The 13141-nt window shown below is 46.6% G+C and overlaps 1 protein-coding gene across 18 annotated transcripts in view; it reads left to right on the top strand.

Annotated features, from left to right (window-relative positions):
• LOC129557884 (liprin-alpha-1-like) overlaps window positions 1–13141 on the top strand; it is a 149939-nt gene that overhangs the window by 117505 nt on the left and 19293 nt on the right. For 14 of the 18 annotated variants that reach the window (XM_088842800.1, XM_088842799.1, XM_088842798.1 and 11 more), the window contains 5 exons: window positions 4960–7139; window positions 8796–8897; window positions 9366–9530; window positions 10664–10885; window positions 12790–12936. In XM_088842800.1, the coding sequence (XP_088698926.1) occupies window positions 7017–7139; window positions 8796–8897; window positions 9366–9530; window positions 10664–10885; window positions 12790–12936 (759 nt within the window). In that variant the 5' untranslated portion in view covers window positions 4960–7016. The remainder of the gene's footprint in view (window positions 1–4959; window positions 7140–8795; window positions 8898–9365; window positions 9531–10663; window positions 10886–12789; window positions 12937–13141) is intronic. The other 4 variants (XM_088842809.1, XM_088842810.1, XM_088842812.1 and 1 more) reach the window with 2 other exon arrangements.

The raw sequence follows: 13141 nt of genomic DNA on the forward strand, positions 1-13141 counted from the left end.
TGGTGAACAGAAGTACTGAGAATAAGTAACTTTGTCTCTTTCCCATTATCAGAGGAAAACCTTTCAACCTTTCAGTATTTCATCATCCCATATGATATTAGCTTTTTTATAGATAATTTTATCAAAATATGTAAATTCTTCTCTGTTAGTTTACTAAGAGTTTTTTCTTAGTCATGCACTAAAATTATTACATTAAGTTTTCTTAAGTTTATTTTCTGTAGATTTTGAAACAAGTGATTTTTCTTTTATATGGTGATTTAACTTTTAAAAAATTTTGTGATTCTAAAACAACACCAACCTAATCTTGATGTATTCTCCTTCTGTTGGATTTTGTTAGTGTTTTATTTAGGATTATTTCATCTATATCCAGAGTCTGTAATGTTACTTTCTTGTACTTCTTCCTTGTTGGTTTTAGTATCAAGGTTATGCTAGTCTTATAAAACAAGGTTGGAGAGTGTTCCTTGTTTATCCCCAGAGTTCCTGTGAGATTACTGTTTCCTTCCCTCGATTTTTGGAAGAATTTATTGGCAAAACCAGTTGGTTTCATTGTGGGGAGGCTTTTAATTTCAGATGTAATGTTTTTCATGCAAATAAAATTTTCTGATTTTGTATGTCTTCTTGGGTCTAGTTGTGTAAAGCCTTTCCCCGCTGCTAGGAATTTATTGAGGCCAGCAGACTCTCCAATTAGTAAGTGAACTGTGGTTCATCATATCTTTTTATCTGCAAGATGTGTTGTCTCCCCTTTGAAAAACCCTTGATACTGCTGATTTGTGCTTTGTCTGTTTTTCTTAATCAGTCTCTCTAGGGGTTTATCAGTTTTGGCAGTCCTTTCAAAGAGCCAACTTTTGGCTTTGTTTTGAAAAAATTCCATATTGCTTTCGGTTTCCTTATTTTCTTCTCCTTTTTTCCCCATCTGCCTTGTGTTTTGTTTGCTTTGCTTTTTTTCTGGTTTCTGCAGCCCATGGGGTCGCTAAGGGTCGGACACGACTGAGCGACTTCATTTTGACTTTTGACTTCATGCATTGGAGAAGGAAATGGCAACCCACTCCAGTATTCTTGCCTGGAGAATACCAGGGACGGGGGAGCCTGGTGGGCTGCTGTCTATGGGGTCGCACAGAATCGGACACGACTGGAGTGACTTAGCAGCAGCAGCAGCAGGGATAGAGGCTTAATTGATTTTTATCCTTCCTTCTTTTCCAGTATATGTGTGTAAGGCTTTAAGTTACCCTCTAAACACAGTTTGCTGCGTCCCACAAGTTTTAGTAAGCCAGATTTTTATGGAAAATTATTTTCTAATTTTCATTGTGTTTTTAAAAAATGATTATTCATGAAATTCTTCAAGCAGTATGTCTTTTAACAATGTTTGGGGATGTTTTTCTGGTGACCCTTTTTTGATTTCTAGCTTAATTCCATGAAGAGCCCCGTCTTAGTCTTTTGGGGCTACTGTTATAAATACCATAGACTAGTGATAAACAACAGAAAGTTGTTTCTTATAGTACTGGAGTCTGGGAAATCCTAAGATCACCAGCAGGTGCCATGTCTGGTGAGGCCTGTCTCCTGGTTCCTAGACTGCCTGCTGCTTCTCCCTGTCCTCACAGCATGAGCGCCTGTTCCCTCCTGCCCTGAGCCCTCCCAGAGTGCCTGCCTCCTGGGCTCATCACCGCGCACGGGGTGCAGTTTGAGGCACATAGACCGTCAGCCCACTGCAGTCCCTAAGTGTACCTCGCATTAGTTCAGTCCTTTGAAAGAGTTTGAGCTTTCCTAATGGCCCAATATATATTCATTTTGTGATATGTTCCTTGGGCTCTTGAAAATAATATGTATCAGTGAGAAAGCAATATTCCGTGTGTATCAGTTAGATCAGGTTTGTGACTCATGTAATTCGGATTCCGGTAGCCACGTTTTGTAAAGCAGAAGTAGGTGAAATTACTTGCAGTGTATTTTATTTTAACACACCCAAAATATTATCATTTCAGTGTGTAATCAATATGATACAACCTAATGAAATATTTCACGTTCTTTTGTTCACGCTAAGTCTTAAAAATCCAGTGTGTGTTTCATGTTTGCAGCACATCTCATCGTAGAGCCAGTCGCAATTCAGGTACTTCATGGCTGCAGGTGACTACGTCCCAGGGAGCCCAGTTCCCTGAGAGATGTGTCTTTAACGTCTCCCACTGTGATTATGAACTTGGCTGTTACTCCTTTTCTATTTCTGTCAGTTTTATGTATTGATATTTTGAGGTTATGTTATTCGGTACATTCAAATGTGGAATCCTCATGTTCTTGCTGGACTGAACTTGTATCAGTATGAGAAGCTCCTTTTTAAGGCTAGTGATGCTTCTTACTTTAGACACTATTTGACAGTGATATTGCCACATCAGTTTTCTGTCCTTGTTTGCCTGGGTATCTTTTACCTTCACCTGTATAAAAGATCTTCCATCTTAACAGGAACCTCTGTGACTAGTGTATAGTTTTCATTGTCATCAATTGATCGTTTTTATCTTTTAATGAGAGTATTTGCTCTATTTATAATGTTGATATTTCAGTGCATAGATACCGTGTTACTGTTTGTTTTCTGTCTGTCTCACCTATTCTGTGGTCTTTTCTCTTGCTTCTTGTAGAAGTGTGAAGTCTTTTTCTAGTTCTGTACTCCTCTGTCAGGTTGTTGGGTGTCCATTCACAGATAGAGCGTGTGTTTTACATTCAAGTCTAACTTAGTACTTTTATTGCCTCCCTGACACGACTGTCTCCTCCTTGTCACTGTTATACTTTAAATTGTTAGATATATTTTTGGCGTTAACATCATTGTTTTGTAGAGTTAATGTTTACCCTCACAGTTACCTCATTGTTGGTCTTTACTTGTTTTTTATATTTCTGTCAGAGACTACTTTTCTTTTTCCCAAAGCGCTGCCTGAATATTTTTTTAGTTCATGTCTCTGCGTGATGAGTTGTCTCATTTCCATTCGCCCTAAAAGTCTTTATTTTGTTTTCACTTTGGAAGAGTGTTTCTGTGGGGTATAGAATTCCAGGTGGGTGGGTGGTTGTTTTCCAGTATTTTACAGATGCCCGTCCATTATCTTCTGACTTCCTTGTTCTTGAAAAGTCAGCTCTCAGTGTTTCTGTGCCATTCAAAGCCACACCTTTTTCCCTCTGAGCTTGAACATTTTCTTCTTGCCTTAGGCACTCGCAGAGCTGCTGAAACCAATGTGTGGTTTTCATTTTTGAGTCAATGGTCTGATTCTTGAACCAACTCTTGCCACTGTCCCTGTCAGTCAGTTCAGTCGCTCGGTGTCGGACACGTTGCGACCCCATGGACTGCAGCATGCTAGGCTTCTTTGTCCATCACCAACTCCTGGAGCCTGCTCAAGCTCCTGTCCATCGAGTCGGTAATACCATCCAACCGTCTCATCCTCTGTCGTCCCCTTCTCCTCCTGCCTTCAGTCTTCCCCAGCATCAGGTTCTTTTCCAATGAGTCAGTTCTTCGCATCAGGAGGCCAAAGTATTGGAGCTTCAGCACCAGTCTTTCCAATGAATATTCAGGACTGATTTGCTTTAGGATTGACAGGTTGGATTTGCTTGCAGTCCACGGGGCTCTCAAGAGTCTTCTCCAACACCATAGTTCAGAAGCATTGATTCTTTGGCATTCAGCCTTCTTCATGGGCCAACTCTCACATCCATACATGACTGCTGGCTTTGACTAAATGAACTAGTACTAAATGAGCTCCTACATAGCTTTGGCTAAATGAACCTTTGTCGGCAAATTAATATCTCTGCTTTTTAATATGCTGTCTAGGTTTTTCATAGCTTTCCTTCCAAGGAGCAAACATCTTTTAATTTCACCATCTGCAGTAATTTTGGAGCCCAAGAAAATAAAATCTGTCACTGTTTCCATTGTTTCCCCATTTATTTGCCATGAAGTGATGGGGCCGTATGCCATGATCTTCATTTTTTGCATGTTGAGTTTTATGCCAGCTTTTTCACTCTCTTCTTTCACTTTCATTAAGAGACTCTTAAGTTTCAACCCCTGTAGGCATTTCTTATTCCCCTTTCTGTCTTTTTTCCACCATGAGGGTCCCCATTTATAGTTTTTAACAACGTAGTTTAACAATGGGCTCCTTTGATATATTCTATACTTTTTTCCCCACATATATATATATTTTAACCGATCCATCCTTCAGTTCACTGATCCTCTCTTCAGCTACGTCCAATTTGATGTTAAGCCCAGAGACTGAGATCTTAAATTCAGTTCACTGTTATTGTAAAGTTCTAGAATCGCTTTTGATTCTCAGAAATTTTTCCTTTTTTCAAGTGTATTTTTGAACTGGTGACATTTGCATCTGATCCCTGTAGCACACACACACCTCTGATATGCTGATATATATTGATACCTCTGGGTCTGTTTCGGTTCTTTTTCTCTTGCTCGTATTTGTTGTTACACCCTTTTTTGCTTTTTTGGTTGCATGTTGGGCATTCTGTATGGAAAACCCTAGAGGTTCTGGTGATGCTGTCTTCTCCAGAGTTTCCTCTGACGCAGACCTCTAGTGGACACAGAGCTCTCTGTTCACTCAGGGTTTGAGTGACTTGAGGCTAGGGGGTCCTTGTAAGCTCAGTCTCAGAAGCCTTCCCCCACCGTCCCCCCCTGACCCCAGGGAGGAGCGCTCCAGCGTCTCTGTCTGGAAGCCTGGGGTGCCTCCCAGGGCCCCCCCTTCTCAGCAGGTCCTGAAGCCCACCTTCTGTCTCCTGAGCATCACGAGGTGACTGATACTCAGCACTCAGCCGGTTTGGGCTGTGTTGGGTACGTTTTCTGTTCCTCCCTTTTCTTGGGGAGCTTGGTCTCTGTCATCCGGACTGACATGTGAGGCCTCCGCTCAAATTTTTGTCTTCCCAGCCCAAGGAACTGTCCAGAGCTGTGTTAGCCAGTCCCCTCTGCTTGACTTTTTCCCTGCCTTTTCTTCACAGAGTCAGCTTTGTTCAGATGCCACGAGGAAAGGAGCGGCCCTCTCGGTCTCCAGCTCCCTCACTGGGCTTCCCTCCTGTTCGAAATCTTGGATTGTGGCTGCCTAAGGACCTCTGGCTCAGACTGTAAAGCTTCTATCTGCAATGCGGGACACCCGGGTTTGAGCCCTGGGTTGGGAAGATCCCCTGGAGAAGGAAATGGCAATCCACTCCAGTACTGTTGCTTGGAAAATCCCATGGACAGAGGAGCCTGGTAGGCTACAGTCTAAAGGGTCGCAAAGAGTCAGACACGACTGAGCGACTTCACTCTCACTTTCAAGGACCTCCTTTAAACCGTGTTTAGCTTTTCTAGCTCCCAGTGGGCTGCCCTACAAGCTGCTTGCGTCTGTAACTTGAAGTGGGAACGCCCTGGGTGTCTTCTCTTATCTGAAGCCACATGTAACAGTCACAGTAATTGTATTGATCATCTCTATTTGCTACTGGGGTAAACAAGAACCAGGGATCCTTGCCTAGTACCCACGGTTGTGTTTCTGATCAGAAGCCCCAGCTTGCCCGGGTTGTTTCAGTGCCATGTGAACTTGTGAAGAAGGTGGTGCAAGCGGCCCACATGGCCTGGGAACAGAGGAGCTGGTCAGGTCACTTCCCCACCCCTGCCGGCCCAGGGCAGGCCTTGTGATGACGGGCCGCTGGGGGTGGAGAAGGCTGAGGAGGGAGGGGTTACATGACCTGTATTCTCTGACGTGGTCACATGTGGGTTTTCTTTTTCAGTTTGAAAAATTGACTGCGTTTAGTCTTGCCTCCAGTTTCATTTTAAGGTTGAAAATGAAGATTTTATTCTTAAAGTTGAGCACAGTGATTTTACAGTCTTTTGAAAGCAGTAGTTGAGGTATCAAAAAGACATCTCAGAGAACTCCAGTAGATAAAGCCAAAAAAAGAGAGTGTTCAGGGTGAACTGCGGGCGGGACCCCAAACTGTCCTCTGTCTCTCCCAGAGTCTGTAATCGCTGAGATGGGTGGATATAGGACCCCAAGCACCCCGGGGACTGAGGTCCTCAAGTGACAGCAGAGGTCTGGGCTGAGCCAGGAGCAGTGTGGCCTGTGCCCTGGCGAGTGGAGAGCTGGGAGCGTGGGAGTGGGGCCAGGAGAGGGGGTGGGAGACTTGGGGGTGGAGGGAGGGGCAGCATCTGGCATGGTCTGGGAGGTGCTGGCTGCTGCGGCTCGAGTCAGGGACACCCCGGACCTCCACCGTGCAGCCCCCACGGGGCAGAGTCATCTGGTAGCCCAGGGTTGAAGTTAAGAGGGCGAGTTCGCAGCAGGTTGAATGAACCCCTGTACCCACTGTGGGTTCATTTTAGGTGTCTGGAGCTAGGTTGGTCAAGCCCTTGCTGAGCTCGAGTGAGGGAGTCAGTCAGGGAGGACTGAGCTCAGGGTGAGAGTGAGGGGCGGCTGGCGTGGTGAGTCTTCCTCAGCTGGGTGGGTTCTGGGGATGCCCTTGAGTTCAGGGGTACCCTTTCTGTAGCCTCACTGAAGGCTTGTTTGGGGGGTGGAGGGGGCAGAAGGCCACTTAGAAGACATGCTCATTCCTAGTGGTGGTGGTTTCTGAAGCAGTTTCAACTGTTCGGTCCGACTGTGACCAGTACCTTGCAGGGTCATGTTTGGTGGTGGGCCTGAGCTGTTGGCACGCCTTCCCTCTCCCGTACCCCACACTCACCTGCCATCTTTTTGGCAGCCCCTCCCCCGCTCTGCACCGTTGATGGTGGGCCCGAGCCCAGCCCCCCTGTTACCATGGAACCCCTTGTGACTGAGTGGGTTCTGGTTCCGTGCTCCTGGGAGACGTGCTGGGGGCAGAGACTTCGTGCCATTTCTCCTTGAGACAGTGGTCCTGGTGGTCATAGTGTGAGAGCGGTGTGTGTGAGAGCAGTGTGTGTGAGAGCAGTGTGTGTGAGAGCAGTGTGTGTGTGAGAGCGGTGGTCATAGTGTGAGATCAGTGGTGATAGCTCAGGAGCTGAGGTATCCTGCTGTGAAACAGCAGTTGCCCTGAGTGGGGGTCTGCCCCCATCCATGAGGATGGGTCGCAGAAGGGCCCGCCTGTGGGCGTTATTCCAGTGCTTCAACCCCAAAGCAAAGGCGAAGACAAGGAAGAACTTGGCCTCGGACCGAGTCCTGGAAGCAGAGTGGCCTGAGGTGAGAGCAGTGGGGGGCTGGGCCCGTCAGATTGGCCCTCACCTGGCGAAGTGTTGGGGTTGTGTTTCCTTTTGTTAGCCTGGTTGTGGGCCCTGCCAGGCAGGGCGTTTGACCTTAGTGGGCAGGATCGACCCCAGCAGGTTGATCTTGTAAGAGGTTGTGCTGGTGCTGCGGTGCTGCACAGAGGATGGGCGGGGGCCCCACAAGAAGGGAAATACTGGCTGGAGGAGTCTCTGGGCCACGTGGACTGAGCTAGAGAGCCAGTCCTTGAAGCAGAAAGGCTAGACCCCTTAACGTCCCCTGCCTTACAAATCACAGACCAGTGTGTCCAGGATTTTAATGACGGGTACCTACTGCTTGAAATTAAAAGACGCTTACTCCTTGGAAGGAAAGTTATGACCAACCTAGATAGTATATTAAGAAGCAGAGACAATACTTTGCCAAAAAAGGTCCGTCTAGTCAAGGCTATGGTTTTTCCTGTGGTCATGTATGGATGTGAGAGTTGGACTGTGAAGAAAGATGAGTGCTGAAGAATTGATGCTTTTGAACTGTGGTGCTGGAGAAGACTCTTGAGAGTCCCTTGGACTGCAAGGAGATCCAACCAGTCCATTCTAAAGGAGATCAGTCCTGGGTGTTCATTGGAAGGACTGATGCTAAAGCTGAAACTGCAATACTTTGGCCACCTCATGCGACGAGTTGACTCACTGGAAAAGACTCTGATGCTGGGAAAGTTTGGGGGCGGGAGGTAAAGGGGACGACCGAGAATGAGATGGCTGGATGGCATCACCGACTCTATGGACATGAGTTTGAGTGAACTCCGGGAGTTGGTGATGGACAGGGAGGCCTGGCGTGCTGTGATTCATGGGGTCACAGAGAGTCGGACACGACTGAGTGGCTGAACTGAACTGAACCTACTGCTTATGTGTATAACATACACCCTCATAGCTTCACATGTCTACTATATGCCTCTGACAAGTGTAGGGCACTGTTCTGGGTCCTGAATACTCAGTATGTAATAGGGGATACGTAGCCCAGGAGTTTCGTATCTGTGCCAAGAAATACAGAAGAATGAATAATGCTTTGTGGTTCAATTTGGGCAAGTTCACCACTTGGACATCTCCGTGTGCACGCAAATTGTGGTAAAATACATATAACATGAATTTAACATTTTAACCAGTTTATTGAATGACTGTGTGACTTCACTAGGGTCAAGCTAACAGATGGCTTTGGGGTGCCATCAGCCTTTTTCCCAGAGGAACACTCCAAACCTGGTGGCCTTGTAGATCTTGCCTTTCTTCCTCACTTTCCCCAGTGGTTCTAGGTCACTTGTCTGTGTGTCGTTTAAGAATCTCTTCATCCACTTTGTTGTTAGGTTTATGTTTAGGAACGTTTCTCAGATGTCCCTGGGTCTTGAGAAGGCAGGCTTGGATTCTGGGTTCTCCCTTGCCGCGTGCGGCCAGGTCGTGGTGGAGGCTGACGGCCGGTCTGAGTTGTGGTGGTCTGTGTGGTCTTGGGGTCAGCGGACCCCCTCTTCTGTGGGGGGGCAGGGAGATCCTTTGTGTGGAGTCTGGAGAGACTTGACAGGGTCAGTCTTCATTGTCTCGCTCTCTTTTTAACTTGTGTTTGCATTTAGTGACTAATTTAATTGTTTTCTAGAAGTTTCTGACTTCTACCAAGGAGGTAAATGTATATAGGAAGCAGCTCCTGGAAAGAGAAGAAGAACTCGCTGAGCTCAGAGCCGAAAGGAACAATACCAGGGTCAGTAGAGGGATTCTGACGTGTTGACATTTGCCCCGCGGCAGTTACCTCTGGGCTCTGTGCTGCTGACTTTAAACTCTATTTGATTTTCAAGTCATTTTTCACAACGTCCCACTGAGCAGACTGGGGTGGATCAGTTCGGGGTTCTCATACCTTGCTTCAAATTTATGATGAGAGCTAATGTAATTATTACATTTGAGGGGGAGTTCTCTTCACTTACATTTTTGTCCATGCTATACTTTGTGTGGGATCTTAGTTCCCCGACCAGGGATTAAAACCCATGACCCCTGCAGAAGTGTGGAGTCTTAACTACTGGGCCACCTGGGAAGTCCACTCTAACTTGAGACTGAACTGGCGGGATTCTGACATGCCTTAGCATGGTTTCGGTTTTAGAGTGAGGCTGAGAGGAGTTACCGGCCCTGAATGCAAGTATGAGGTTGAAGGTGCTCCTTTGGCCCCACCCTGCAGCTGCTGCTGGAGCACCTGGAGTACCTGGTTTCCCGGAATGTGCCATCCCTCCGGATGACGGCGGGCAAGCAGCAGGAGCAGCCCCCAGCCAGCATGACCAGCGAGTTGGAGTTGCTCAGGGCGCTGAAATTTCTTTTTGACCACCACAAGTCCCTGGATGAGAAGGTACCAGCCACCCAACCTCCTGAATTTGTACACTTGCTGCCTTGTTAGGTGGATGATGTATGTATTTATGTAACTAGTTGACTTTTGAGCTTCTTGAATTCTTGTAAATACATTTTTTCTGTAAGAAGTCAGAGTTTTATATGGTTAAGAAACATTGCCTACGTATATGCTCAGTCATGTCTGTATCTTTGTGACCCTGTGGACTATAGCCCACCATGCTCCTCTCTTCATGGGGTTTCCCAAGCAAGAATACTGGAGTGGGTGGCCATCTTCTACTCCAGGGGATCTTCCCAACCCAGGGATCGAACCTGCCCTCTTGCATTGGCAGGCGGATTCTTTACCACTGAGCCACCTGGGAAGCCCCCAGTTAAAAAGTATTAGTTGGCATAAATGTCTCAAGGTTTATTATATTCTGTATATCAATTTGCAGTTAAAAACTGGGCAATATAATTAATTTAGGATAACATTTTATTCTCTCAAACTTAGAATTTAAAGCTGTTAACAAGCAGATTTTCTTGATGTTAAGATCAATGATAGCCATTAAAGATACTCTGTTACAGTAGCCATGTATTAGAGTGAGTATAGAATGAGGAGTGCACTAAAGTGTATACACACATCAACACACAGTGACTCGACCCCTTGTATTTGAGTTCAGAGAGCGGTTAGGTATATCACTCGAAAGGTGTCATTTGTTAGAAGAAGAATTAGGTGCTACACATAAAGAGGTAAGTTTGATCAGTCATCGTGTAATTTCAGTTAAAGGTTTGTCATTTGTATCCTTTCGTTTTAAAAATGTATGAAGGCTGTAGTGGTGGGCATCACATTCTATTTATCGTTCTGATTGAGGACCCGCCCACCTGGGGTATTTTAATGACTAGCAAACTAGACTTGTGGCTCAGAGCTGCAGGATCTCTTAAGCACCCCTTTGTCCAGGAGAAGACAAAGTCTGACTCTAATCACCCGGTTCTAATCGGGATGGACAGCATCACCAATGCACCATGTAGGTCTGAGCAGCCGTGAGGGTCCTGTGAGCTCCCAGAGCAGAAGGCAGTTTTGACCTCGCCGATTTCCCGGAAGTGCTGTGTCCCCTCCCTCCCAAAACAAGGCTGTCTAAGGCTTCCTTTCCCCCTCAGAGATCGTCTGATGGCTCTCTAAGCCACGAGCAAAACCTGGCTAAGATGAGTGAGCTCCAGGAAGTCATAGACAAGCAGTTGCGGGAGCAGAGCCAGATGAAAGAGCGCCTGGCAGCCCTCTCTGCCCACGTGAGAGAGCTGGAGGAGGACCTGGACACGGCCAGGAAGAAACTCCTCAAGTCCGAGGAAGTGAACACAAAACTGGAGCGGGATGTCCGTGAAGTGAGTGACGGCGGCCGTGTCTGTTGCCCTGAGGTGGTTGTGGGTCCCTTGTTCTCCCGGTGATCTCAGCCTCGGGATGGCTGCACGAGTAAGAGCAGAGCTCTGGTGAGACCACGACAGGCTGCCTCCCCGCCTCTGTGTCGAGGTCTCTGGGGTAGAAGAGGCCTGATCCAGGCGGTCCATTGGCAGTGGACCAACATGAGGGTAGCCCTTGCGCTGTGCTGCACCCTGGGTGTGGACTCCTCATTTCTACAAGTTCTAGGGGGCCCAGTGTGTTCCTTTTAAAACATTCATTTATCCGTTCATTCATTTCTTGGCATGTAGTTGCTTTACACTGCTGGATCAATTTCTGCTGTGCAGCAAACTGAATCAGTCATGTATATGTGTATATATATATCTACGTATATCCCTGTTGTTTAGATTTCCTACCCATTTCCTTCACCACAGAGCACTGAGGAACCTTCCCTGTGCTGTACTTACTGGCTGTTGACTTGATACGTAGTATCAGCAGTGTATACATGCCAGCCCCAATCTCCCAGTTCACCCGCCCCCCCACCTGCCTGTCGAATGTATTCCTGACGATGCTGAGATTTCCTTCTGATTCGCTCAGGCGCGTCTGGTGACGTCTGTGGAGGCCGTTCTCTCGGAGAGATGGGAGCATGCTGTGTGGGCTCTGCCGAGGCAGCTTGCCTGGCCGTCTTCTCTGGTTTGCTGAGCTTCCGCTCCTTGACAGGGATGTGTGACAGTGATCCCGGCGGTCAGACCAGTCGAGTGGCGTTTGCTCACCCTCAGGTCCTCAGGCCCGAGCTGTGTAACCGCGTAGACTCCTGATGTTTCTGGCAGTCATGTCTGCGGGTGTCATGATTTATGAGAAAATACCTAACGGTCATTGTGAAAACAGAAGAGTGCTGGGGGTTCAGGCCTCCTCCTGTGAGCCTCACCTCTCCTCTGTATGCAGACAGACAGCGCCCACCCTGCCCCACCCCTCCCCCGTGACACCGTCTCAGACAGAGCCGCTCCAGCATGTGTTCCAGCAGGTGTACCTGTTTAGTAGCTTGGTGTGAGGAATTCTGTGTGAGAACTCAAAACAGAAATACTTGCACATGTTTGTATAACCTTCTCACACTACTCTTTGGCAACAGGAGGAGATTAGGTGACAGAGTTTAGTACGTTGAGAATTCTGGAAAAAGTGTTTTTAAGACCTTTCACTTTTAATATTAGGACTTGGCCTACATTGGTTACTTAGTGACCGCAGAGGGACCCAAAATGGATTTTGAGCTGGCAGACAGGAGTCGCGCCAGCAGCAAGTTCTGGTCCTGGTTTGAGCATTTCATACATGTGGTTTAACTCTGCTTGAGAAGGCTGCTTCCAGTTGTGTTACACTTTGACTTCTGTTTCCACTCGTTAATAGTCTTACTTTAATTTTGAGGAAATTGCATGAGATTTTTCCAACTTTTACCCGAGGAAACGAGCCTCAGAGCTCCCTCTTGGGTCTGTTGTAGGTCCCTCCCTGTTCTGGTCACGTCCGCCTGTATGGTGTAGCAGACAGAGGTCCTGACTTCATGCCAGATACCTTCCCTCCTGGAATTCTTGCAATAACAGGGTAGATTAGTATACTTTTTGTTTGCTGTTTGGATTTATTATATAGCAAAGAAGCTTGGTAAACCGATTAGTCGGGCAGAACATTCAGACAGATGGCTGCCCATCATGGCAAATGTGACCTTGGAGGTAGGCGTGTTTTTGCTCACGTTCAAGAAAACTGCCACGTCTAGGAGTTTAATTTTGAGTACGCTGACTTTATGTTTGATTTGAAACTTAGGATTTAGTCCAGCTTTGTTACTCAAGTGTATCGGAGTGTTCCATGATAACAACTTACCTTTTCTCCTCTGCAATGCCCGGTGTAGGCCATGGCCCAGAAGGAGGACATGGAAAAGAGAATCATTACCCTAGAGAAACGCTCCCTCGCCACACAGCGTGAAGCTGCCTATGTGCATGACTTCAATGATAAACTTGAAAAGGAAATCGCAAATGAGGATTCTATGCATCGACAGGTAATGGCCTTTACTGTACTGTGTCTGACTTTTATAGTATTGAATTACTGAGGAGGGAAGGTAAAGACCTTTTCATGTGACCTCCCACGTTGGAAATCAAGTCCCTGTGTAAAGTTCTTATGACCCTAAAACATGTACATCATGTAAATTATGTACATCATGGTATATCATGGTAAATCATGATGTACATCATGGTAAATCAGCG

Source organism: Moschus berezovskii, chromosome 13 (genome assembly GCF_049115385.1).
Source record: "Moschus berezovskii isolate FMDL1 chromosome 13, NW_MosBer_1.0, whole genome shotgun sequence".
NCBI classification, from domain to species: domain Eukaryota; kingdom Metazoa; phylum Chordata; class Mammalia; order Artiodactyla; family Moschidae; genus Moschus; species Moschus berezovskii.